The 27,243-nt window shown below is 41.1% G+C and overlaps 4 protein-coding genes across 6 annotated transcripts; 3 read left to right on the forward strand and 1 right to left on the reverse strand.

The window, feature by feature from the left end:
- The first annotated feature begins 746 nt into the window (after window positions 1-746).
- Window positions 747-4,073, forward strand: fam47e (family with sequence similarity 47 member E). The gene is made up of 3 exons (XM_080466770.1): window positions 747-803; window positions 2,548-2,881; window positions 2,988-4,073. Exons 1-3 carry the CDS (start codon window positions 778-780, stop codon window positions 3,171-3,173), a joined length of 546 nt encoding a protein of 181 aa, XP_080322896.1. The 5' UTR covers window positions 747-777; the 3' UTR covers window positions 3,174-4,073.
- Window positions 3,851-14,033, reverse strand: LOC308111754 (uncharacterized protein). 2 transcript variants are annotated; one of them, XM_080466768.1, is made up of 22 exons: window positions 13,763-14,033; window positions 13,605-13,677; window positions 13,094-13,236; window positions 12,723-12,877; window positions 12,513-12,628; window positions 12,135-12,432; window positions 11,984-12,036; window positions 11,524-11,634; window positions 11,294-11,375; window positions 11,081-11,200; window positions 8,853-9,059; window positions 8,501-8,737; window positions 8,210-8,378; window positions 7,111-7,263; window positions 6,686-6,798; window positions 6,315-6,473; window positions 5,913-6,005; window positions 5,652-5,756; window positions 5,104-5,246; window positions 4,781-4,840; window positions 4,525-4,589; window positions 3,851-4,312 (listed from the first exon to the last, which is right to left on the reverse strand). In XM_080466768.1, the coding sequence occupies exons 1-22, from the start codon at window positions 13,887-13,889 to the stop codon at window positions 4,203-4,205; spliced, it is 2,892 nt and encodes a 963-aa protein (XP_080322894.1). In that variant the 5' UTR covers window positions 13,890-14,033; the 3' UTR covers window positions 3,851-4,202. The 2 variants fall into 2 exon arrangements, with proteins under 2 accessions (XP_080322894.1, XP_080322895.1); XM_080466769.1 differs by lacking the exon at window positions 11,081-11,200 and having other exon boundaries at window positions 3,852-4,312; window positions 5,104-5,249; window positions 13,763-14,014.
- Window positions 14,034-14,198: 165 nt separating this feature from the next.
- LOC308112164 (cyclin-G2-like) lies at window positions 14,199-19,094 on the forward strand (the record flags this gene model as incomplete). 2 transcript variants are annotated; one of them, XM_080467448.1, is made up of 8 exons in its annotated part: window positions 14,199-14,423; window positions 14,973-15,096; window positions 15,216-15,353; window positions 15,472-15,722; window positions 15,856-15,934; window positions 16,025-16,123; window positions 17,050-17,252; window positions 18,249-19,094. In XM_080467448.1, 7 exons carry the CDS (start codon window positions 14,974-14,976, stop codon window positions 18,358-18,360), a joined length of 1,005 nt encoding a protein of 334 aa, XP_080323574.1. In that variant the 3' UTR covers window positions 18,361-19,094. The 2 variants fall into 2 exon arrangements, with proteins under 2 accessions (XP_080323574.1, XP_080323573.1); XM_080467447.1 differs by lacking the exon at window positions 14,199-14,423 and having other exon boundaries at window positions 14,959-15,096.
- A 1,368-nt stretch (window positions 19,095-20,462) lies between these two features.
- On the forward strand, window positions 20,463-24,253 carry LOC308111541 (alpha-N-acetylneuraminate alpha-2,8-sialyltransferase ST8SIA3-like; the record flags this gene model as incomplete). The annotated part of the gene is made up of 4 exons (XM_080466495.1): window positions 20,463-20,620; window positions 21,837-21,959; window positions 22,164-22,721; window positions 23,971-24,253. 4 exons carry the CDS (start codon window positions 20,463-20,465, stop codon window positions 24,251-24,253), a joined length of 1,122 nt encoding a protein of 373 aa, XP_080322621.1.
- Window positions 24,254-27,243: the final 2,990 nt, after the last annotated feature.

Genomic DNA, 27,243 nt, shown 5'->3' on the forward strand with positions numbered 1-27,243 from the left:
CGGGGTGAACTCCTCAATGGAAGCTCTAACAAGGAGAGCCCTCTGGTGTTCAAACACCCTAACAATAGATCACGCTTGCTTTCAGTTTGTGTTGTCATAAAACATGACACAGCCCCCCCTTAAAATCTTTTTTTGAATAAATTATATATATATATATAAAAAAAAAAAAACAACAAACATTATTATTGTTATCTAATTAGTGTTTCTATATATAGATAAATGTAGAAAGGTGACTGTGTGCAATCACTGTTTCAAATGATTCATAATTACAAGTGAAAGGACTGTTAAAAAAGACTTAAAAAAGAAAATACAGTATATGGAGTACTCCTCTCAAAGACCATTCTAAACATTGACTACTTTTAACCATGTTTAATTGTTTTCTTAATGGCAGCATTTTTCTTTTAATTTACCCGTGTTTAAAACACAAAGTTAATTAAAAAAAAAAAAAGAAGCTATATAATGGCAAATTGGGATTCTATCATTCATAGGAAAAACTTGCTGGCTTAAAAAAAAATGCAGATCAAAGATCAGATTGAAAATGTATAAAATTGTGGAAAAATAATGTACAAAACGATTTAAGATTAAAAAGCAGCAAATTTGATTAGACACTGTAAAGTGTCATTTAAAATACATACGTCATATTTCTATAACAGCAATGTTTGTGTTTGAAGAGTTTCTCACTATTGTAACTTTCCGTCCACCCCTCCAACGTTGCCATAGTTACACATCAACAGTTAGCTGTCGCTGTTTCCAGAATAAGGCAAGTAACTGGGCAGGATGGAGACGAAGCCTCTATTTCCTTGGTAAGCGAGATTAGACATTTATATCTATCTTCCAGTGTCGCAACACCTTCTATAAGAAATGTTATTAATGTCAGTCATATTATACAGCTAAAAACAATGCAGAATTTATGTTACGAAAGTTAATATTTCATTTCATTTGGGGGCCTGTATTCCAATAATATTACAGTGTTGTTTTTTTTCAGTAACTTAACCGCACCACTCTCTCTGTAGTGTTGAGCAGTTTAATTTATAACGCTGCTTGACATTATGTAAACTGACATGTGACACAAGAATTCCAATACTTCCTAGTTGAGTTTAAGGTGAGAATATTGCCAAAATGAAGTGACTTATCTCAAAATTGCCATGAAGTCACATGTCGGTACTTATTGTATTTTTCCTCCTTCACTTAATCTAGTGTCTTTCTCATGAACATTAAATAGATATTTTATTGCCACTTTGTTCAGACAAACGGAACCATAAAACATAGAAAGAGGTTTAGAAACACTGAGGATGGAAAGGAAGAAGCAGGAATATGGGAGACGAACATGTTAAGAGTACTTTCATCTCGACTGCCATTTTAAATGACAGACGACTTGTGTTATTTATTTATGCACTTAAAGTTGATGTTAATACTAGGCAGGTTGCTGTTTCTCTGCTCTATAAAGGATAGATGAAAAAAAACTATTGTCAGTCTTGCAAAAATTATATCAACATTCAGCCGTGTTCTAGATGTGTAATCAGGTCTTTATTAAGCGATCCATCTATTTAATCTTCTTTACTGCTTGTGTGTGTGAGGGTGCAGGGGGAGGAAAGAGAAACTCAGTCAACTATAAATGCTTCAGATCTGCCACCTTAACAATAGTTTATCGTGAAAACACAAACTATTTAACTAATACTGCTCACAGATTGTAGCTTGGTCTGGTCAACTCTACTAAATCCAAGGTTCTTCTCACAAAGTAAGTGACTCTTGACCAAAGTTTAATCTGCGCTGTGATGTTGTGAAACAAGAAACCAATTAGAATAACCACAGTTTACAAAGACAGATAAGAGTCCCCAAGTAGTAGAATGTTTTTTTATATTTAATGGTACCATAGTGGCCTCACTCAGTGGGAGCCGGAGCTGGAGCCAGTGTCATCTATTAGATCACAACAGAATAAATGGAGACGATTCACTGGGCGAGCACATCAGAAGTGCCAAAGCACCTCAAATTATTATAAGACCCTTTGACAGAGACGTTACAAAGCGACTGATAATAATGAAGCAGCAAACAGTCTGTGTCCAGCTCAGTCATGCAAGAAGACATAAAAAGAAGAGAGAAGAGGGTGTGAGTGAAAGATATGTGCTTTTTTGATTAAAAAAAAAAACAACCTGAAAAAAGAAAAATGCAAATCAGCACAGTCCAAAATTAACAATGAGTATTTTAATCAGTTTTTCAAAGAGGAAAGTTTTACTTATTTACTTTGCAGTTAACATGCGCAGAATGGACACTCACGGTGCAAGCATGAGCCTGTATCCTTGTGTACATGTCAAGCCACTTAGTTGCAATAGTTTATGGGTGTAACGTAAAATCTTGGGCTTGACCGTAACAATTGCTCTTGTTCAGTTTCTCTGAGGATGGGGTGATATGTCTACATGCTACATTGAACTTGTATTCTATCAATCACTCCATTGTATCTGTAATGTTTCATAGTTTGTCCCATGATTGTACAGTGCATAACGGTTTTCCTCAAGTTAGTCAAAGATCTTTTTTTCTCACAATCCTCAGGTACAAGGAGAGGCTGCAGACAAAGTATGGCAAACCTCCAACGAACACGCTGCTGGCAGTCGGCGGTCATCAGAGAATTGCAAACCCGAGCTTCAATGACTCGTCAGTTTCCCTTGAGGAGCAGAGAGGTGCCGCAGCACTTTATTCTCTGGGAGGTCCACAGAGCTGGTCCAGTCAAAATCCTAGAAAGAACATCCCTAAAGAGTACGCCTGCTTCTCAAAGCAGATGATCCAAAAGCAGACTCGCAGAGAGTATGTATCGTCTCTGGAGGAAAAACTTAAACAGCATCCTCTGGTTATGTACCCACACTATAAGGATCACATGGCCCCAGAGGTAAGCTGCTGCATGCCAGAATGAGGCGCCCTGTGCGGAATGACGCTCACTAATTTCACACTGCGTTAACACGTAATTGCATAACGAGATCTTTCTTTCTCTCTAGTTTTTCGATCAGGTGCTGTCTATTTTGGATCCAGATGTGTGTGTAAATAACACCTACGCACCTTCTACAGACCACACAGAGGGCAATGATGAGGAAAAATGTGCAGAGCTGCAAAAGGGGGAGAAGACTCTTCTAAAACAGTCAACGAAGTATTCTGGAAATGTGACTGGTGTCGTTGAAATCTAAGCTTATAATTATTATTGAACTATAAATATTTGAAATTGAAAGTAGGCACATGAATAATAAATCCTATATGTATTTAGGCCCTTTCAATCGTTTCACAGCAGCCCTGATGGCAAAAATCACAGCCTGAGAAACCCTTACGTTCTACAAATGAGGTTCCCATAGTATTAAGAAAGAGCAGGAGGCCACAGTGAATCACATGAACACCCCACAGGACTATGAGAAAAGCCGACACCCTTATCAGGAAATGTTGTGACCGTCCGGTAAGACCAGGTTTGAGTCAACAGAGCAGCTGTGAAAAGTTGCACTCAATGACGACACGGGAAGCTTATGTTTGTCTCTTGCAGGGTGAAGAGACGATGTGACAGTGTCATCAACTTTCCTCATCAAGATTAGTGTCAGAAATCAATAATGAAATCCTGTCCCAGCAGAAAAAAAGGACTGCGGTGAGAAAGTGTTCAAGCCGAAAGAGCAAAGATCTTTAAACCACAGTGACTCCAAGTTTATCTTTCGCTGTATCAGTCCAGGCCACAACAATTATTTCACTCTGGTTTGCCTTCATCGAAATGCAGGAAGAATGTAAACCTTCAAATGTCAAAAAACTGTATTGACCATACTGTAGATTTAGTAAACATTAGCACAACGTTTCTGGTCTGTCTTCAAGTAATTAATAAACACTTGAATGTTGAAAAAGAAAGGTTTTATTGGAACATTAAATCATGTGAAATACACCAACTTATTTTACCACAATAATATTTTTTAGCAAATAGCACAACATCTCAGAAGCAATCAGTTGAATATGGTCTTTGTCTCATTTGTTCTTGATCAGCTTTAACCATTTAACCCATGATGTGATTGTCTTTGGAACATTTTTAACTGTTTTCCTCAAATAAATAGACGTGTAAACAAACACAAGCTATTCGATTTATTGTTGTTATTAGATTAAAAGGAAGTGTATTATGATGGACATTTCTTTTTAAAATTGATGCAACTTACTGCCAGCAGCCTGCGTTCGGACATGCAGTGTCGCTGTTAGCTGGCGGGGTTAGAGGTGAGGAGGGAATAGACGGGTGACCTGCGGCCCGGGGAAAGAAGCTGCAGGAATGATGTGTACTTCACTGCACTACTGGATGCAGCATGGCCTAAAAAAAAGAACAGTGTTCGTTACATATTTGAGTCTGGATTTCTTATGGCTGCAGCTTCTTAATATTTTACTCAAACAGCCTGAATATACAACCAGTACAGTGATGATCTTATGCTGTATTTGAGATTGAATGTGGCAGATACGACATCTCATTTACATGAAAAGAGGCATTTTTATGTAATAATAACATTATCAAGTTATGAAACTCACTCTGATTGAAGGGTGTGTGAACTGTTTTCATGCTTGGCTCAGTTGTTCTCGGGATCAGCGGCTCACTGGACAGCAGACACAGCGAGACATGTAACATGCTTTTACACAGTCTGTAGTGCTTAGTGGTACTTTGTGTGCCATTTTAAGGGTTACAGGTTACACTGACCATGTCATAGCCTCGGTCAGCAAGTCATGCTCAACGCATTTAATGGAAACAAACAAAACAAAAATGACTTGTTTTGGTCCCTCTCCCTACCTGCCACATGTCTTTCTCCTCCGCCTGGAGCCAGTTGTTGCGTCTTCAGCCTCATCAGCGCTTTAGTGGCGGTAAGAAAAGTAAGGTGAATATGAATATTAGGTGGCAGAGTTTCCAAATTACAGGGTTCCTGCTCTGTACAATACAGTAGAAGCTTTAAGACAGTGTGGTCAGTGAATGCACTCATGACCACAGGCCTTTTTTCCTCCCCTCAGCAATAGTGACTAGTCATTGAGTAGCGTCACATGATTTTCAGGAGTGACCTCTTTTGACATAAGAGCAAAGCTAATCCTTGCAGCGTGTGGGAAAGGAGCCAGACGTACAATGTGATTCTGTGCACTCTCTCCGGCGCGGACCTCCTCCGGTGGGAGCCGCTGCTGTTGCTGGTGTGTGGTCCGCGGTTCTCTGAACTCGCCACTCCCCACATGTCTTTGACGGGAGACCTGAGCTCACGGGTGGAGTTCCCCTGCTGGCCCCGTGAGCGAGCGGCCAAAGGAGGACAGAGGACAGACGATGTGAATGCAGCACAACAGCGACGGTTGAATGTTTGAACAGTGAAACCGTGGGACTGTCTTGTGAAATCTGTATCAGTGACTATCACCAGCAGTCCATCAATCGATCAAAATAGTCTGACGCTAGAAGACAAAACAAACAGTATAGCACTGGGGTGTTGACATTATTTACAATCTTTCTCTTTTTGCCAAAGGAATCCAGTGCAGTGTGTGCTTTGGATTTAAAGGTCGAGCAGATGTGCTGCGTTTGTGTCTGTGCAGCCCAAAAAAAAAAAAAAAAGGTTAACAGATGCACTTGATGGGCTGAAACTACAGTGTGGTAGATAGATGAAACAGGGACAGAGAGTTTCTGAGGGTACCTTGATCAGAGAGGAGGAGGGATGCTTAGAAGAAGGCGGGGTGGTGAGTGCAGATGATGTCGGGGAATCATTCAGAGCCGTGTTCAGATTTGGACTTTGGAGCTCCTACAGAAAAAGTTGCAATGTGTCAAGACACACTTGAAAATCAACACGGACTCAATCAACACTTAAATGTATTTCTAGATACACCTTGTGAGGTATGGCTAAACCAGTTCTTTTGTTGTTTTTTTTAAACCAAAGACTATTCTCCTGGTGCTCTACCTTAAGGTCCAGGGCATGTTGGAGCTTCAGACAGAAAAATTCTTGCTCGCGCAGCTGGATGAAATCCTGACAGTTTGCAAAGCTCTCTGACATCTTTGGAAAGATATGCGAGAAAAGAAAAACAGAACAGGACCGATAAGCTTCTTTTTCCCTTGAATATCCAAACTTCTCTTTTTTGTTTCGCTGCAATGTGAGATCAAAGTAAACTGGGGGAAATTGATAGAACACAGATACTTTTTTTTAACCAAATGCGTCGGAGATTACAGTAAACAAACATGAACAAGCAAATAACAAGCACCAAAAGTTCCCTCCTTAACCTCAACATAATCATTACAGTTATAACTGTTTAAGTTCGTCACCATATATTTTGTGATGATGTATACAAACTGAAAATACCGCCACCTTGTGAAGGATTGCCTTCAGCTCGCTGATGTGCTCTCTTAACTGTTGGTCTTTGGAGCGAAGGGCCTCCAACTCAAGAGTGAGCTGTTTCCGCTCCTCTCTAACCAAAGAGAGCTTCTGGAGCCGACGCTGGGCCTCCAGACTCTGGTGACGTTTCTCCTAAACACAGAGAGCAAATAAATGTACAGTATATGTGTAACTCGAAAAGCCAGGACGGGAAAATTTTTTAAATAAAATCACAATTATTGTCCTTATTCCTCTCGAGCTTTTGAAACATCTGACCTGAAAACCTGAGACTGATAGGATGAATACATATTACAGACTCCAGGATTCCCTGGAGATGAAAGGCAAACATTCTGAGTCCCTCTCACCTGGCGCAGCTTCACTACGCTCTCCTCCAGATGTTGGATTCTGCTCTGCATAGAGTCCACTTGCTCTCTTCTGGCAGTGACTTCCCTCTGCATGTCCTGGGCTACCCGGAGGCCTGAAGAGGGGAAAGGAAAATGGCTGGGACATGAACAAATGAGAGGAGTATCGGGCAAATAACAAAGCCTTAATTTTGGGGGGGGAAAACAGTCATTAGTCAGATTATTATCTCAGACAGAAACGAAGAGAAGGACGATATAAGATACAAACGGTTTTCTCCTCTCCTAGATTTCATTAAGATTACAGTGATTCACTGTCATCTGCATACTTGATCACAGATTAGTAATAAGTCACTGGTTGTCTCCGAATATTCTTTGTCCACTATGCCTTTTGATGAGGTTACATTCTGAACTATAAAAGTGGCTCGAACCATGTCCGTCAGCTCCTTCAAGCGTCCTCAGGGCGCCCCTGATCTGGTCCAGTTCATCGTGGGCGTTCCTCAGCTCGCTCTGCAGTTTCAGCACCACACCCTTGTTCTCCTCCTTCTTGCAGCTGAAGAGCCTTTGCAGCTCCTTGTGCTCCTCTGAAATCGTGCCCAGATAAACACATAAGTTATATCCACGTAGAGCAATACACGTTGAGAGACAAGCAAACACAAGCAGCAACAGAAAGGCTTGGTTAACAGTGTAAACATACCAAACATGGTTCTTTGCTTTCTTAGCACAGCAGGACAAGAGGATCATTTGATTTGACAAAAGACCCATGAAGGCAGAACTCTTTCTAGAAACACTGCTGTGAACTGCACTCTAAATCCTGGTGAGTAGAGAGACAGACTGTGGCTCTCTGGCCTGAGATCCCACAGATGAAAATCATTTAATGCATGCAGTAAAAACAATATATTGCGTGCAGTTAACATATTGGTCCTACATAACCTGAAAGTTGAAAACCAGGAATAGGTGGAAGAGGAAAGTTGTAACTGCAAACTTGTCACTAAATAATACAGAATTGTCTCAGATCCAAGAAAAGAAAACAGATCCATCATATGAGCCAAAGCCTATTTGAGGTAATTGAACACTTTCGTGCCGTTTGTTCAAAGTATTTTACTTTAAACTCTTACGCAACTGATGCTGCAATATCTTTATAGCTTCAAGTTACAACAACATGTTTCCCATTATTCTAATGATGTGAATGTTAGATTAAAGAGAAGTTATTAGGTGGCATGGTAGTGTAGTGGTTGGCACGGTTACCTCACAGTAAGACTGTTTATTAATTAAACCTTCAGGTTTTGCTTTTGTTTTTTACAGCCAAAGACCTGCTTGATAGATTAAAAGGCTCTGGAGAGTCCGTAGGTGTGAGTGTGCTTAAGCAATCGTTTGTCTCTGTGTCAGTGATTTGATCAGTTGGACGCTGCCTTTTGCCCTGTGAGATAGGCTACATCTCCCTCAATCAGGTACAGATGTATGAATGCACATATGTATGGAGGAATGGATGAATGTCAGACTTTTTGATGTCATGTACGCGAAACTCACGAGTGACCGTGCGTAACTGCACACGCTGCAGCTCGAGTTGAGTATTGAGCTGCTGTTTCTCCAGACTCTGCTCCCGCGCACGCTGACTCTGCTCAGCCACTGAGGCCTGCAGCTCTCGCTTCTCGAACGCCACAGCAGCTACGTCTGATTTGTGCTGGGCCAACTCAGCCTGATGACAAAAAAAAACAAAACAAAAAAAACAACAACAAGTCAGACCGGTATGACGGGAAGGGAAATCAATGGTAAGACATGAAGATACTGTAGGCGTCATCTTTATTTTATGCTCCTGACCCTGAGATGCTGAATCTCCAGTTTGCATTGGTTCAGCTGGTTGCTGAGGAGGCTGTTCTCCTGGTTAAGATCGTCGACGGTACGCTTGTGCTGCACTGTCGTCTGGATGCTGCTCTCCATCTGCAACCTCAGAACACCAATCGTCTGCTCTTTGTCATTCAGCTTCAGAGTCAGTGTCTTTTGCTCAGCCAGCAGAGTCTGGAGCTGACTCTGAAGCTCCTCCAATCTGGCAAGATACTGAAAAATAAATGAAAATTATACAATTAAAAGTAAAAGTCAGTACAGTAGTTACCAAATCGTGTTACATAAATGATCTTTGCCTCGTACACACATACACACTTGGGTTCATTACCTGCTGGGTTTCCTGCTGCCTGAACCGGAGTTCCCCGTCTTTGTCTCTCAGGAGTTCCTGGGACTGGCTCCCCTCCTGGGCCATTTGCTCCAGCAGGCTGGATTTCTCCTCCTCAGCTTTATGAAGCTGCTCCCTGGTTGATTCCAGCTGTCCTTTCAGGACCTTTACCTCCTCCCAGTGTTCACACTGATGCTCCCCACAGCAACTCTGGATAAAGTGGGGCAATAGTAGGCGGATTGTTTTAAAAAGGGCAAAGAATAATAAAATGTCTTTTGCAGCTTCAATAAATATAATCTTACAGATGGAACTGAAACTGGCTCCACACCTCATCTTGTGTTATTCTTAAACAGGTGATTGAACCAAGATGTTCTGCATTAAGGCAAAAAAGTCTAAAAGTTACATTCATTCAGTCATTTCTATCAAAGGGTCTGCAACCTAATATTACTGGTGTGTGATTATAGTTATTGAAAGTGCATTGTCTCTGATTGACATTTATATTTTTTTAAAAACTGAAACCTTTTATTCACATCTGGTTGTTTGTCTCTGTGTGTTTGACCTGTGATAGACTGGTGACCTGTCCAGGGTATATCCTGACTTTACCCTTACTCAGCTGGGATTGGCTCCAGTGCCACATGACCTTGAAGAGGATGAAGTCATGTAGAATGTAAATGGATGTTTGTGAGGAACTTTTGAGAATAAATTGAATATTCCATGACAGAATAGGTTTATTGTATATATTTGTAAAAGACATTCAAAAAACTCAGAAATGACAAACCATGACAAATTGGGCAGTGGCTTGTACAATTGTACCTCCAGAATTCTTTGCCTCACCTCAACAGGTCAAAACATTGCTGCTCAATAATGTGAAAGTCTTTGCCAAGAACTTATGCATATTCATCATTGTAAATATTTGAGGCACAACCGGTGTACTCTGAGCATACTGTTCTGTTGAAAGCAGTTAAATTACTTTAACACACACACATACACACAAGCCATGGAGAGTTTATAATTGATGTTTGTGTCCTTAGGGCATTTTTCATCAAAATCATCAAAATCTTTGTTTGTTATTTCTAAATAGCATGAAAATAAACAGAAAATTGTCCAGTACTATTCCCTTCAAGACAACTAAAGAAATGTAGGATAAAAATATGGGCCATTTGATGGGAGGTCCTGCTATGCATGGAGCTATTTGTAGCTTCGCTGTGTTTTGTTATTATTAAGTTTGACAGGACCTGACAATTGCGAGCCAGCTGCAGTGAACATGAGATGTGTGATAATGTTGAGTATCATAATGACATCATCTGTGAAAAATACAAAGATAGATTATGTTAATAAGGCGATAGATAGAGATTGTCTATGAGCTCTTTCAAATAACGGTATTCTTTCTTTTGCTCCTGATTCACGCCAGCTGTGACTGGACCTTCTGAAATATGATCCCTTGTCAACACAATCCATTGCAGCTTGGCTCCATCTGACTCTCCACATACTGGATGTTGACCGAGTCTTAATGCACCGTGTATAATTAGAGCAGTTCCGCCTTTCTTTTGATGTTGATAAATGTGTGATATAACTTGCAGCTCTACTATATCTGGTGGTTCTGCTTCAGTTCTGCAATCACCAGCTGCTCCTCTTCAAAAGTCTATGTGTCAAAAAGGCAACGTGTACGTCTCCTTATATGCACATTCAGACTGTCCTCCTTTTGAACAACATATGGTTTCCCAAAGTGAACATCCTTTGGATATTAATGTTTACATGTTTTATGCCTTGTAATAAGTTGGAATAAAGTTAAAATAATCAGGTGGGTGATGATTTAGACTTTATGACAAAAACACCGAAATCAGTAATTATTGACCCAAAAGAACAAAAGATGTGACCATTTATCAAGACAGGCTGATGGACCATTTGTGTTAATCTGTTTCAGTGAAGTTGTTATTATTGATAGAAGTATGTATTTTTGAATGTTTAAACGGTCTAACAAGGTCATTGACTCCAGAGGACAAAAGTGTGTGGCAACAGAAAGGTTTAAATACATGTTTTTGGACACAAAGGAGAAACATGAAGACTCCACAAAGAAAAGCCCCTAAATCCTGATGTTAATCCGGGAGTATGATTGATGTGAGTCAACATCTAACCACTGTGCATTGTGCAACGACCAGTATCATCAGACAGTGAAACAGCAAAGACGAAACTGTAGTCAGACATTAAACTTAATGAGATTATTATTCAACCTGAAGATGGTTGAGTCGTGACTGAAGCTCCTTGGCTTGTTGTTGTGATTGATCTTTCTCTCTCTGGACATTACATAACTGAGTATGAACCTCAACAAGCTGATTCTCCACACAACAAACCTAGAAGAAGCACAGACCAAAGAACGACTTATTCTTCCTGGAATATGAATCAAGACAAGACGTTAACCGGCCTTCATACTGACCAATCTTTACCTTGTCTTTATGGTGGGAGATGGTTGATTCCAGATCACTGATGTGGCGCTCGTGTAATAATTTCTGTCTTTCTGCAAGTTTCCTGTACAGTAGAATTGGTTTTAGTTGCCCAACCAACCACTCATTGTCATTATAGAGAAATGCTTCACAGAGAAAACTCCGTATTTAAATATACAGAAATATCATGTTTGCAAAACCACATGAGTGACGATGGTTTGTGAAAAACTTACTTGAGCAGTTCCAGTTTGACGCTTAAACTGACTCCACTGTCTTTGGTTGAACTCAGTTTATCAGTCAATATCGCCATCTCGTGGCCAAGGTGTGTAATGAGGTTCTTCATCCTAGGACACAGCAATGTGCAGAGCTGTTTATAAACAAACCGCTGTGGATAATATAATGTGTTTGAAAAGTCTCTCAGTATTGACTCTATTATTTTGAAAAGAGTGACATGAGGGATTTTGGAATAAATGCCAAGATTTCATCTGCACCAGGTTGATCACATCTAATAATAATGTCAAATCCATTTGTCAGATGACAATTTTAAATGGTTCCAACAGGTCATAAACTACATTTGTGGTGCTTGGGAGGATTCAGCTTAAAAAAAACATCTATTGAATAAACATAAAGAACACATTTTTAATAATTGCTGTTTGCCTTTCACAAATTTGACACAAACTGAAACATAAATACCTTTCTTGTTGGTTTTCTTTGTCGTATTGATCAACCGTAGGCTGTTCTTCTGTCTGGCATGAAAAAGAGAAAATATGGCATTACTCATTTGTCCAATGAAAACAATGTCCTCAACATTAAATCACAAGAACAACAACCAACTGTTACTTACAAAAAAGCGTTGCTCTTGTGCATTTTCTGTCTCATTGTTGAAATCCCTGCTCCGCTTTGCAGCCACAGATTGTGGTTTTGAACCATTTGCATTTCCAGTACAGAATATTTGGCTGTTTCCACGTGGTATTCCACAGAATGTATGATCCTTTACAGTCTCTTCCAGTGTTTCTATGTCTTTCGCCTCATTTGCTGTCTTCTGCACTTTCTGGTCTGCCGATCGTTTGATTTTCTGAAGCTCCTCCAAGATGCGCAGCATCTTTTCCATCTGATCAACATGTTTCTTTGACTCTTTTAATCTGCAAAAAAAAAATACCTATGATTCAAATGGATTTGGGACACTTTAATGTCACAATTTAAACTTTCTCTTTGTGTTCACCTCAGGTCGGACAGGAAGTCCTTTTCCATCTGGACATTGTGCAGTTGAACCTGCAAGTTCATACGAGCTCCCTGGACATTAGATGTTTCTTGTTCAGACTGATTTTGTGCCTGTGTCTGAGAAAGTGAAATAGATACCACTTAACAGAATAATTCGGAGAGAATTAAAAACAACATTGCACAAGATTTATAGTTGAAACTAAATGATGACCTTGTTCAGCTGCAGGTCAGACAGCTGTTGAAGACAGTCATCTATTGCGTTTTCTATTGCCTCCATTGATGGAGAGCTGATGTCTCTTTGGCAACACATCTGCTTTAAATCATCCACGCCAAAGACCAGAGGATGAGTCCCTCTGTGCTGAAGTGCTAAAGGAACAGTAAGAATAACATTCAAGTCATCTACATAAAACGTTTTAAAAATCACTGTGCCTCTGCTTACCATGGATTATTTTAAAATCCATTTTGCTTCAAGTGTTGATGAATGATAATGGCTGATGCTTCACCTTTGCCATAGTGGTTGTTCTAAGTTATTGTATAATACTCAGGAGGCAATGTGGGCTGCAGATACAGGATTACACTCACAAGCGAGCAGCCCATGACTGTGAGAGCTTTGTCCAGGCGAGCTGTCAGATGTGCATCCGAACCTCTCCAAAGCCACTTTGGTTGCAGTTTCCACCTCCTCTTGCAACAATTGGGTTTCCTTGGTGCGTCGGTCGAGCTCCTCACTGACAAGGAATAAAACTGAAACTCAGCATCTTTCATAAGCCAATTAGTTCTTGGGGTGGCTGTGTTGGTAGAGTGGTGGTCCTTCAATCAGTTTATCCATTGATAAAAGTCATTTCCCTCTGAGGCTAATAAAGTATTACTATTCTAGTTTTCATGCCAGCATATAAACTGATGTGGGCCATAGTCAAAACTGATAAAAGACAACAATAACAAAAACTTAAATCACAAGTACAACTACTAGGAATTGGGTAATAACATTACAGATATGCAAGATGACAAGGGTAAAAAGTAAAAATGTTTACGAATTGTGTAAAGCTAATGAGTTAATTTGTTCGCTTAAAGGTAAAAAGTAAACCTGTATCGTTACCTCAGCTCTTCCAGTGTCAGGCTAGTGAATCTCAGCCTGGTGGAAGTGTCTCTGGTTTCCACAGAGGGAGAAGCTTTCAAGTAAATAAAAAGCAGTTTAGTGAACGGGACTAGACGGTATGCAAAGCGTTTCGTTAATTGACACATTAACTTTCTTACCAGCTGTTCCTTCTCCTGATGTTTGTGCTAGTTTTGCATCTTTAGGTGAAGGGTCAAAACGTATTCCGTCATTATTGATGGGAAGTCCATAAGTCTGAAGCTGAGAGGGCCTGACCGTCGATGACATATCTTTGTACTGATGCAGTTTCGTAATATAAAACCGTAATGAAACTAAGAAAGACAGAAATACGCCAAGCTAACCATACAAGCTCGCTCAGCAGGCGTCAACAAAGTTTCACCACCATGGAAACAGCTGAGTCCTGGCTTGCGTGAGTATAAGTTCGTGTTGACAGCTAGATAACCTAGTTGACTTAAAAAAAAAATAATAATAATATATATATATATATATATTGTAACAGTGGAAATTGGTTCTACAAATAAAAAGTCTCTTTTAGCGCCGATTCTTTGAAATATTTCAACTTCCGCCTTTTTCCGCAGTCGGTAATGACGCACGACGAGGTGCATGTCGGTCAATGTAGTTCTCCAGAGGCCGAGACTGAGCTTGTTTATTCAGGGGCGGGTCGTCGCCTTTCAGCGGGGACCTACAGTTTTCAACGTTATCTGGTCACTTTCCTCGGAAAAATGGAAACCTGAAAAGCAGAGATGATTAATTAACCTGCAGAGCTGTTATCATCCTGCACGTTGGCGGCTTCTGTACGAGGTAAGACCAAGACGACGTCTTGTTGACGTACGGCTAGCTGAAGTTAGCCAACACTGAGACTACCTCTGTTTAACATCCTCTTCAGTATTTACAGATTTATTTTTCACTAAACCACACATATTAAGAGTCTAAAAAGTTTTCTGTCTCGTTATTACACATTGACCTCCGTTTACAATGTGTTATATCCGGTCATAATATGGACGGTCCAGATTGACCTAGTTTCTGTGGTTTTTGGTGGGCGTTTATCTTAAATCGTAAACATCCACTTTTTCGCTGAGTTATGATGTATATTTTCTTAACCCTCCATATTTTCACAAATATATATCATCGATTGGAATATAATACCTTTAGAGCAGTGTTGATCATACAACAGTGAGCCTTTCTGAGAATGTCTAGAACTTCTCAAAGTGACACATGACACCTTGTAGGTGGGGTTTAACAAACAGGCTTTACATATCCTCTTCTCCTCCTCAGACCTTACAAACAGTCCCCGCTGTGTATACTTTCCAGGCTGCCAAGGCCGCGCAATTGAAATATGTTTTTTTCCAGGATGAGGGATCTCCAGGGGGTTGACAGCCTGCTCTTGAAAGAGTTGAAGACGTGTTGCGCGAAAGAGTGCAACTTTCTTCCAAGAGAGGCCGGCCTGAAGCTGATGGAGGCTTCTTCCACAGAGGTATAACCCACTAACCTACTTCCACGGCTTTGACTTGCTGTATGGGTCTGCTAAAAATACGTGCCGCTTCCAGGGATGTGGTGTTGATAGATAATGATTGTTGTTTTTGTTATTTTTAGAAATACACCGGAGTATCTGCAAAATGCAGGGACACCCGAGTGGAAGAACTGTGGAGCCTGACCAGCTTCTTTGGCTACAGCACCCAAACCTTCGTTCAAGCCGTCAATCTGCTGGATAGATTCCTTGCCATCATGAAGGTAAGAATTTCACTCGTGATGTTTTGTTCTCCTAACCCCACTGGGCGTCACTTTTCCATCAGTGTTTGACCTTTAATCCCCGTGCGTTGACTCACTCATCCGTCTGTTATTGTGGCAGGTGCAGCCCAAACACTTGCCCTGTATTGGCGTCTGCTGTTTTCACATGGCTGCCAAAATGGTTGAGGAAGAGAGTAATGTCTCACCTACCCACGAACTCATTCGCATCAGCCAAAGCAAGTTCACTGTGTCAGACCTGTGTCGCATGGAGAAGATCATTTCTGAGAAGCTCTGCGTGGATCCCAAAGCAGTGACGGCCTTAACCTTACTTCACCTCTACTACGCAGCTTTCACATGCCTCTCTGCTTCAAGGTAAGCGCCACTGTTTTGTTTGACTTGTTGCTGTTTTTGGTGTTTAATGCTCCAGTTTGATTGAGGCTGGTCAAATAGATTCTGCTTCGCTTTTTACTGGCGGATCACATTAGGATTCCCTCTATATTTTAAGGGAGGAGATCCCGAGCATTGGGAGACTGGAAGCCCAGCTAAAAGCCTGCTTATGTCGGCTTGTTTTCTCTAAAGCAAAAGTAAGGATTGTTCTCAGGTGATCTTTACAGCCTTTGTTTTTTTTTTGAGTGTCCAATCTGATTGAAATGACTTTTTTTTCTCTCTTTCAGCCCTCCGTGTTGGCGCTGTCTCTCATTGCTCTGGAGTTTGACGCCCTCCAGTCAGTCAAGCTGGTGAAGATTGTCCCGCAATTCCAAAGACTTCTGAAGGTAAAGAGAGGCGGGCATGACAAGTGAAATGATGATTCCTAGGCACTTAGTTGTATAAGATAAAGATTCTTCATTGCTTCCTTTTATATTTATTTTATTTCTTTGTAAAGCTTTTATGGATTTCTTTTAGTTCTTTGTAAAACACTGTGAATTGCGTTGTGTTTGAATGGTGCTCCATAAATACATTTGCCTTGCCTTGCCATGAGCAGGGTTCTCTGGTACTGAGTATAGAAATAATTGAAAAATAATCAGAATTTTATCGAGTTAAAAATAATGTCTCAAAATTCATGTTAATACAATTTCAGTATCTGCCTTTAATTCATTTTTAAAGGATTGAATCTCCTCCAGACCTATTTGTTTGCTTATTTCAAATATGAATAGAACAAATAGTAAATTTTTCCTTTTTCACCCTTTTTTTGGAATCCTGGGCTTACATGTGAGTTATTGTGATAGTGTAAATGTGTCAGCACAGAGAGCACGGCCTCAACCTGAATACATTGAGAATTAAAGAAAACTTTTTGATTAAATTATAACCAATGTTTCTATTTATTAGAATACCCATAGTTGTTAGAATTTAAAAAGAATAACCCCATTCTAAGCCATTTATCCTTACATTTTACTATTTGTATTGTTGTCTGATTTTGTTTGGCAGTCCCATTTGGACAAACATGAAAGTCTGAGAAAATACATATTTCATTATTCCTGCCAATATTGTAGCAACGCAGTAATTTAAAAAAAGCTGAAATGAAATATGTTGAAAATGTATGACCTGGCACAACGGATGTCACTGTCAAGCAGTGACATCCAACACTTTCAGTGCGTGTTCCGAGAAAAACATGAACAAGACTCAACCTGCGGCTGAAAATATTTGAAAGCTATTTCTGCCTGCAGCCGTCTCACTTGTTTCCTCCGCGTCTCCTTTGCAGATCAGCGACGGCGAGCTGCTCCACTGGAAGGACCTTGTGGCCAAGTGCATGTCCGAGTACCGCTCGAGCGAATGTAACAAACCCAACAACAAAAAGCTCGTCTGGATCGTTTCCAGGAGAACGGCGCAGAATCTCCAGGCCTGTCACTTTAGCGTACCCAGTCTGCCAACTATTCCTGAGAGGAGCTGGGATGAGAGCGAGAGGTTATTAGTGCAGTTACTTTCTCTTCATTCCACTGAATCAGATGTCTCCGACAACTATCAACAAGACGTAATATGTTTAGATATGGATTGGATGGTAGTGTAGTGGTTGGCACGTTTGCCCCATAGCCCCCAGTTCCAGTCTGAGTTCTGCTTCTGTGTGAAGTTTACACGTTCTTCCTGTGCATGCATTTAAAAAAAAAAAAAAATTTCTCCAGGTACTCTGGCACTTTTACTAAAGTCTGAACTATATAAAACAGAAGATCTGTTTTCAGCTATTTCAAAGCTGCTTCAAGCACTATGAGCACAGAGACAAGCACCAGAGGCTGAATTAGAAAACATTGTGCAGATTAATCTAGTTATCAAGTAAAAACAGTGTTTTTTTTTGGTTTTTGTTTTTTTAGAAAAACACTATTGTCAAGTTTCTTGCATGTTAGGATTAGATGTGGTTAAAACTTTGTTAGGTCAGTCATTGCTCCGGCAGAAATGCCACAAAGAGCAGGACAAATCCAAAAAAACCCTCCTTCCTACTCATTCCTGCAGTGTTATGAAATAACCTTACTTTGGAGCCAAACAATGCTTTTGGTAGCCAGCGTAAGGAGCTGTAACATTGTGCTTCTGAATATTAGTGTCTCACCTACATTCAGCGAAGCAGCAAGCTCTAAATTCCTGAGCAACAAGACACAAAAAGTCTTCTCACTCTGTTGTTGTGCAATTCAACGCCAACAAGCTGCCAAAAATTAGACCATCGTTGTGAGTATTCATCGACTTCCTAAAAATCAGGTCTGTCAGGCTAAACGCACAAAGAATGCATTTTAATGTTCTATAACTCAATGCTCGAAGCGCATGAAAACAAGCTTCACAAGAACTTGTAAAATAGGTTTATTCTAGAAAGAATTGTACATGTGTTTCCTCATATGACCAGCAGGGGGAAGAAGTTATGTAACAATTATGGATGATGTAGAAGTTGAGTATTAATAATGTCCTCTTGTCTTGCAGTGAGGACTCTTGTGAGGACCTGAGCAGTGGAGAGGACAGTCCGTGTGGCTCGCTGGGAAGCGATGGCGAGGGAGCCTTCTTCCCCTGCGGCTTCCTCGGCGGCAGGAAGTGACGCGTCGTCCCGCAGCAGCCACACGCGCGTGTTTGACCCCCGAATGTTCTTCAGGGCGGAGTTGTGTGTTTCGCCTGTGTGTATCGTATATTGTATGGTATGCCGGTTGACGGGTTTCGATCATTAAGTGCCTGTGTTGATTTACTTTAACCGTCTGTTTGGTCTGATGTCAAAGCAAACATATCGTAATGATGCAAAATGGAGAAAAAAAAGAAAAAAAAAATCGCAATACTTTTGGCAGCTTAATGGCAATACATTTTGAACGTCTGTTTTCCGAGATGTTCCCTTTGTGTTTGTTTGTGTCTGAGCTCGACACATTCCAGGAATTACAGCGAAGCACAAGGTAGAACTTAAAGACGCCGACCAAGAGTTACACTCAACTGTTTAATGCCAGCTAACACGTTAGCACATCCTCAAGTCTTTTTATTTTTACAACCGTTTTTATAAACATGAACAGTATTCTGCAACTGTTATCGTACGTACATATACAGCCTCTTCTAACGTGACAAACCATTTCACATTCTAGTGTGTGGAGAAAAAAAAAGTGCATATGCATGGATATGTTTAAAAATGTTACTATGAATGCATATTGTTTTTGTTTACTGAGATAAGCTTCCTGTATAAAAAAAAATATCAAAAAATGTACATAACATGTAAAAAATGAGAAAAAAAAGTTTTGTGAAAGCTGCATAATGTTTATGTCTGAATATAATGTGAAATATCTTGGCAGGTTTAAAAAAAAAACAAACCTCCAAATAAAAAAACAAACTATCACTTTCGGGTCACTTGTTTGTATTTTAAATATCTTATGAGCTTATTTTTTTATTTGCTTTTTTTAATAGCAGAGAATTGAAAACTGGGGGAGCTGCACTAAAAGAAGGCAGCAATATGAATAATAGATGTTTATCTACCATAGCCAAGTAGATTTTTCTGGCTCGCTTGAGTAGTTTAAAAGCAGTATCCTCTACGTGCGCTAGCTCCCCCACTTTATAAATATACACATACAGATATTCAGAATGGGCCCACGGAAATACCGAAAGGTTTTCTTCTTTCCAGGAGGCGCAGCTCTGCATCTGGTGGTGATCAAATATATGTTGTTGTGCAAAAATCCTTCCTCTCTGACCTGCCTCCTGACTCCAACATTCGCCCTGCTGCACTTGCTTATGCCATAACCAATCTGACCACTAGATGGTGGCATGTAGCATGCCTTATAGCCCCTGTAATGACAAAACTGACGACTACTATCCAAATTAACTGCAAAAACGGGCATTTCCAAGCTTTGTCCATTGTTTATATTGCTCCTGAAATATTTCCACGAGTCATTTGCAGTATGTCCTGCTCCATCCATTCATCTATCTTATTAGGACACAACTGATCCCAGTCCAACACAGTGTAAACACAAACAATCAGATTCATGTCTATGGGCAATTTAAAGTGGAAAAAAGTACCTCAAGTGAATGAGAGAAAATCCATGCATGACCAGGAGTACAAATATTATTAAATTGACTTTTTTTTTTCTTCTCTAAATGTGAAGTGCCTCAGATTTGCTGGAGCCCATTAGAAGCTATTGTCTGAAAGCAGAGATTAAAACATCATAGGGTTTAGGGCCCAGTAAGCTTTACACACTCTCTCTCTCTCGCTCTCTCTCTCTCTCTCTCTTAATTAAGGGACAAGCCCTGCTTTGTGCGGAGAGCTTCTGCAGGGAGGCATCAGTGTGAGTGAGTGGGTGAGGAGGGGGCTGTGTGGGGATGCTCTCTGATGCTGCTGCTGGTGGTGGTCGGGGCTGGTCGTGCATGCGGCTGGATGCGTTGACACACATTCGTGCTCCATCTCCCGGATCAGAGCAGCCTGCGGAGCGGAGGAGGCGGGCGGCGGTGGAATGAGAGTGGACGGAGCCGATGCATCCTCTGCGCGCGTGCAGCCCACGACCACCGGCCGACCATTTTGCACGAGCATGTGATGCTCGGATGTGCGCCAGTGAGAAAGAGAGTGCGTGTGTGTGTGTGTGTGCTTGTGTGCCGGCAGCCCCCCCGGCAGCGACGACAGCCTAGGCCGACACCTCGCCGCCGCGGAGACGCGCGGGGAATGAAAACGCTCGCAAGATGGTCCGCATCGCCAAGGCCCTGGGCTTGGTCATCCTGTGCGTCGCCGTGCTCATCCTGTCACTCATCAGCTACGTCTCCCTGAGAAAAGACAGCCTCTTCTCCTCCTCCAAATATTACATGGGAGGCCCAAGGATCATGTTTCACGCAGGCTTTCGGTGAGTATTGATTTTTTTTATTTTTTTTTGCACAGGAGGATGGGCGGAAATATAAACAAGAGAGTGGCCTGGTGTGCGCGAGGCGTGCGCATCCCTCCGCCTGTCAATCAAGCAGTGAACTGTCCGGAGTGCTGATGCTGTGGCCCCCAACCTCCTGACCACTGCACTTCCATCCATCCGCCGGAGCAGTTACACCAGATTCCAGATGGTTCTACTGTATTTTGTACTACGATGTTTACACTTGAAAATGGAGATGGCCCGCTTGTGCTGCTTCTTGGAAGGCTTTCCAAGTTTCTGTGGGAAATCGTTCATGGACCTTCATGGACTTTGCTTTGCACTGTGGGCACATTCGTGTTGAAATAGAAAAGGGCCTGCCATCATACTGTGTAAAGTTTGAATGCACTTAAATGTGTGCTTGATTTTATACGTTTGTGGAAAAGGGTTGGATTAAAGCGCCTCAATTCAGTAAGTATAATAATCAAACATTTCTGTGGAGAACACACACTTGGAGCACCCTATTGTTGCTTTCATGCTGCCCTGCCGGACTTGATGAGACGGAACTTTACTTCACAGTGAGACACAGATACATATTACTAGAATGAAGGTTAACTAACAGTTAAATATAAAAGTAAAATGTAAGAAAATAAGCTTAGGTGTACTGCCTTCACTACTGTACATCTCTATGTGTCCTTGTTTTATTCACCTTTTGAGGTCTGAAACCTGTGAGCACAAAATCGATGTAAAAATATTCATTTTCTGATGATATAAAGGTCATTTATGCAGCGATTCAGGCCAGGCTCTGTCTGAAACTATGCGATTTAGCTTTATCAGGTTTGTGGCCTTGCTCTCAAAAACATACTATTTTCTAATAGGCACATTTTTCAGGAAATCTCGTGTGCCTACCTATTAAATAACAATACGGGTTATCAATGTCTGAAATCTTTATTAACTGCATGCAGGAAATTGGTTCTAGTTGATCTTCAAATGAGTCCAGGCTTAAAACATTTAGCGTTTTCTTTGTATCAAATGACTAAAATGATATTACCTATAAATCTGGACGTTGCCTTTGGTGTGTCTGACTGGAAAAAAGTTATAAATTCATGTAGCCGAAAACGAGGTTGAAAAGTAGGAAACAGGCCAGGACCACAGTGACCGAGTATCTACTTTATCTTAGCCACATGATAACTCATCTTGTTATTTTTATGTGTGTTTTCAGGTCGCAGTTTGCCCTGAACTTCCTGGACCCTTCTTTTATCCCATTAACTAGCGCCCTGAATGAAGAGCTCCAAGGAAAACCGTCCAAATGGAAGTTCAACAAGACTGCGTTTTATCAGCAGAGGTAGATTTGAGGAATTTAAATTTTAAAAACTTACAACCTAGGATAGTCTTCTTTCTGGCAGATGATGGCATTTCAAGGGGTTAGGGTTGGTTGTTGTTACAAAACATGCTTAATTACAGATATATGCACCAATATATGTTGATGTCTATCTTTACTGGTAAAAACAATAGCGGTGTTGTGTTGTTGTTTTTTTTCTTTTCTCAGGAAAGATATCTTCAACTACATTGACATTCCCAAAAACTTCTCCCTCACAAAGAACAGCGTTCGAGTTGGCCAGCTGATGCACTTTGACTATTCCAGCCACAAGTATGTCTTCTCCATCAGTAATAACTTCAAGTCCCTGCTCCCAGAAGCTTCCCCCATCCGCAACAAGCACTACAGCATGTGCGCCGTGGTGGGAAACAGCGGCATCCTGACGGGCAGCCACTGCGGCCCAGAAATCGACCAAGCCGACTTCGTCTTCCGCTGCAACTTCGCCCCCACGGAGGTGTACTCCAAGGACGTGGGCAGGAAGACCAACCTGACCACCTTCAACCCCAGCATCCTGGAGAGGTACTACAATAACCTGCTGACCATTCAAGACAGGAATAACTTCTTCCTCAACCTAAAGAAGCTGGAGGGGGCCATCCTGTGGATCCCTGCTTTCTTCCTTCATACCTCAGCCACAGTCACCCGGACCCTGGTGGACTTCTTTGTGGAGCACAAGGGTCAACTGAAGGTGGAGTTGGCCTGGCCGGGAAACATCATGCAAGACGTAAACAAGTGAGAGCTCACCGATCGTTGCTGTAACAACTGATGCTCAGTAGTCATAAAAGTCGGGCTCGGTGTGTTATGAATTTTAACTCTGTGTTTTGACCTGGAGGTTAAAAACGACAACTCTATAAAAGATGAAATGGTCACCAGTCCATCACAGGACAAAGACAGACAGACAGACAGTTTGGTTGCTTGGGGAATGTTAAGGCCCTCGGACCTTCCCTTAACAGGGAACAAAGTTCCCTTTTTTTTAATCTACTGAATTATTTGATGGTTCGATGAGTCTGTTTTTCCTTCTGGGAGAATCAGGTAGAACAGTTGATTTCCAGTGTGGGTGGAGTCCTTTGACATACAGATGGCCTTCTTTTACTCTCTTGTGTAAACACCTCTGAGGAGAGATACCCCTTCCTGTTCTCCACTGGAGAACCACACATAAGGAGGTTAGCTGGTTTCAGCTTCCTGAGAATGTTTGCTGTCCGTTGGGCTTTCTACGCCCGATGGGAGATGTTTGTAGTCCAGGTGAGGTTACCAAGGAATCTGAAGCTCTCCACCCTCTCTGTTCAGTGTCTTTAGTTTTTGTGGTGTTAATCGTTAGTTTTTTTTTGCCAGAACAGCATTATGTGAAATGCTAACTTTCTCCTCTGTAGGCTGATTCATTGTATTTATAGGCCCTGCTATGGTGGTATCAGCAGCGAGTGGTGTCGATGGGTGAACAACAGTCACAGGAGAAGAGGAGGCTGAGGACACGTTCCTGTCGTATGCTTGTGTTGTGGATGGTGTGTGATGTCACATCCTGGCCTCTTGTGGTCCACTGAACTGTTGTGGCACAATGAACTGCCTGATCTTCCGGTGCTTCCTCGTCCCCTGATTGAAAACCAGAGTCACATGTTTTGAGAAGGACCTACGCTTTGCTGTTGAGCCACAGTTTTTACACTGGAAACACTTTATTTGACTTGTCAGCAAAAATCCCAGAGTTTGTGGTTTGAAAACAGTGTTGCAAATCTGAGGTGGGTTCTTCATTTAGTATTTTAACTGGGATCAGAGCCACTGAGAGGGGATGTGAGAGGACTGGATTTATACGTGTCTGATATGTTGCTGTGGACTTGATCTATGGTTGTTTTTACTTGTGCGAAAATTGACATGTTTGTCAAATTTGGGTTGGAAGCAAATATTACGGTGAGGTTTTGGCACACGTTGATATGGGATTAGTCAGGGATATTCAATTTCTGACCGGATAACTTGTCATTTGTCTTGTCAGATACTGGAAGACGAAGAACCTCGCTCCGAAACGTCTCAGCACCGGGATCCTCATGTACACGCTGGCCTACGCCATGTGTGATGAGATCCACCTCTACGGCTTCTGGCCCTTCGGCTGGGACCCCAACACGGGCAAGGATCTGCCTTACCACTACTACGACAAGAAAGGGACCAAATTCACCACCAAGTGGCAGGAAACCCACCAGCTGCCCAGCGAGTTCAAGCTGCTCTACAAGCTGCACCGGGATGGCGTGACCAAGCTCGGCCTGACACACTGCTCTTAGACGTGCGGCCAGTGGCGGACGATCGTCGGGACGACTCCAGAGACCGCGACCAGCATCCATCACCTCACTCCACACTTCTGTTGTGACACACACACACAAACACACGTACACACACACACACACACACACACACACACACACACACACACACACACACACACACACACACACACACACACACACACACACACACACACACACACACACACACACACACACAGACACGATAAGCATGATAAGTGTAAAGGCAATTTATTACCATTCTGCAAACACACACTCTCGTCATACTCGTAGCGCCACGTGAAGATGTCTGGCTCACAGCGTTGTGGTTCATTTGACATGTTGTGTTGGGTACTACATTCAGGGCATTCATGCTGCTCAGTTGCTTCCATTTCCTCTCCCTTGCATGGCTGCTGGCTGTGGCTACATGGTTCGAACAGAACAAACACGTCTATTTTAGCTGTGGAGTCCGCAGGTTTCTTTCAGACGAGGAGACACGAATAGTTTCATCTTCCAGTTCTTCTTATTATAGATCGGTCAATCATCATTATGATAGTAGAATGATTCTGTACACTGAAATCACTGCCTAATCTCAGGGACGGAGTTAGATCAGTGTGTTTTTGTAATCAGATTCAATGCCTCAAGAGAGGTGCAGTTCCTGTTTTCAGGCCTTTTTCCCCCCCAAGAGGTGTCAGACAATCTGCACTACTCTGGAAGATAGTATTTGTTTACAAGACTGTACACTATCTAAGTATATATATATATATATATATATATATATATATATATATATATATATATATATATGTGTACGTGTGTGTCTTTTATTCTCTGTCGACAGTTTGACTGTCCACTTCAAATTTTGTTAAGATTCTTAAAATATTTGGGAATTCTAATCAACATTCCAACAAAAAGCCATAAAGACATACACAGACCATGGACAACATGTTTTCAGTGCAGTACAGAAATACGCAGAGTAATATCAGCCTACATTAGGTTCTGAGATGTTTCAAATATCATCCAACAAGACGACTAGTATGTAGCCACACTAGCGGCAATGTTAAAGTCACAGATCTTTTGCTTTACTGATTCTGTGACAGCAACCGCAATACACGGGACACACAGACCAGGCGAATGTCGATATTTCGGATGAGTTTTGATAAATTGTTGCTAGAAATGTAGTTTCCAATCCAAGATCTAACCGTCACTGATAACACCCCAGAAGATGCACTGTACTCTTTCTATAACCACTTACTTTTTTCTTACAGTACCAAAAAGTAAAATGCATCAAATGTTAGTTACTTGCTGCATTTGTGAAAGTTTGTTATCTTTGGAGAGAACCAGGCTACCTTTTCCTCTGTTTACAGCCTTTGTGCTAACCAGATTTATAAACTAAACTTTTTTTTTTTTTTTCTTTTTTTTTCCAAACTGAAGACTTTAGCAACACTTCCAAATTTTAAGACTTTGGCACTTGTAATTACTGTGGATTAGTAGCTGGCTGATATAATGGTTTTAGTGAATTGAAAGGCATGACATTTGATTTGGGCTGGTATTTTTGTGGAAATAATAGTTCACTTTTTCAAGTGGACAAACTATTCAAAACTGTCGGATGGCAGCAAAACATAACACAAACAGCAGTTGATGTCAATATTTTATAACCAAAACGATATCCAGTATGTATATACAAATATTTAACAAGTAGTATTTGTGAGAACATCCATTTCAATTATTGAATCTCCACCTAAATACGTTTCTGAATAGTACGGCAAGCAAAGCCTACATCTTTATTTTACAGCCTGAGACAACCTGTGACCTAATTTGCGGAGCTAGCCTGGCTAGAAAAATCAGGAAATGCAAAATTTCAGACAGACTGTCTCTCATGAACCACTAATCTTGAGGTTTACCACAATTTCAAATAACAATATTGAAGAGAATATGTTCATTGTAGAGCTTTCATTAACAGAGTCAAAGGTATAGATTCACCACATAACCACCAGTTCCAATGTTTGTAAAGTAAGTAGAGAATGAATTACTGCATCTTATATAAAGAGCATGGTCCATTAAAAATGACATTGCATGTGAGGCACTAACAAATCTTTTAGGCTAGTTTTATACTACCTTTTTGAAAATTGTTTTGGGGTAAAAAAAATCAATATATATATATAATTGAGTTCTTTGCTATTGTTTATATTCGTGATGGTGTATTCCTTAAGAATATCATCAATACCTTTATATGAGAGTTTGAAGGCTTAATAAGAACCCTACTGCTATATTATACGTGGGACCAAACCTCTACAGATAAACTTAAACATGAGCAAGCTTTATTTTTTTATACCTGTAGATAATCTTGGATTCTTGTGACACCAGACTGAAGCGGACTAGTAGACACGGGGCTTAGGATGACTGATCCCGACATTGAAAGCTGGCCACATGACCATCTCCTGACTCTGCAACATGTGCTCCTTGTTGGATTTTGGGGCTTAGGCTGAGGTTCACTATACAGATCAATGCAGTCATTCACACTCATACATGAGTGAGTTTTTTTTTCCTCTTTCAGATTTATCATGGCAGGCATTGGTTCGCCATCCAATTATTTTTCGTCTGTTTCCTCAGGCCACATTTTAGAGTTATCAGCTTGTGTGTCCTGTCTTTAAATCACAGTACTATTGTCCGACGCTTTTGGGTGATGGGCGCAACCTCGCGATTGGGCTGCGCAAATAATGGATCTTTGATTAGTGCACATATTGGTCGATCAGGCATTGCTAAGGGTTAGGGTTAGGCAGCGCAATCCATTATTTGAGCAGCGCAATCGGTGGATCGCGCAAATCGCCCAAAAGTGCTTTACACAATCACTTCATGAAAACATGTATTTGGTGATAAAGTATTGAAATATCAATATTTAGGCTATATAACTGATGTCATAGATATATAGGAATATTTTCTGTAGTCCTTTTCGTAGGTACACCAAAGACCAGGTGTTCAAAGCAGAC

Source organism: Lipophrys pholis, assembly GCF_963383615.2.
Source record: "Lipophrys pholis genome assembly, chromosome: 7".
NCBI classification, from domain to species: domain Eukaryota; kingdom Metazoa; phylum Chordata; class Actinopteri; order Blenniiformes; family Blenniidae; genus Lipophrys; species Lipophrys pholis.

Coding starts and splice junctions, on each gene's coding strand:
- fam47e (XM_080466770.1), top strand. CDS start 778: ATGGAGACGAAGCCTCTATTTCCTTG. Junction 804..2,547: donor ACGAAGCCTCTATTTCCTTG/GTAAGCGAGATT, acceptor CACAATCCTCAG/GTACAAGGAGAGGCTGCAGA. Junction 2,882..2,987: donor AGGATCACATGGCCCCAGAG/GTAAGCTGCTGC, acceptor CTTTCTCTCTAG/TTTTTCGATCAGGTGCTGTC.
- LOC308111754 (XM_080466768.1), bottom strand. CDS start 13,889: ATGTCATCGACGGTCAGGCCCTCTCAGCTTCAGACTTATGGACTTCCC. Junction 9,060..11,080: donor CACGACTCAACCATCTTCAG/GTTGAATAATAA, acceptor CACTTTATCCAG/AGTTGCTGTGGGGAGCATCA. Junction 8,379..8,500: donor TGGAGATTCAGCATCTCAGG/GTCAGGAGCATA, acceptor TTTTGTCATCAG/GCTGAGTTGGCCCAGCACAA.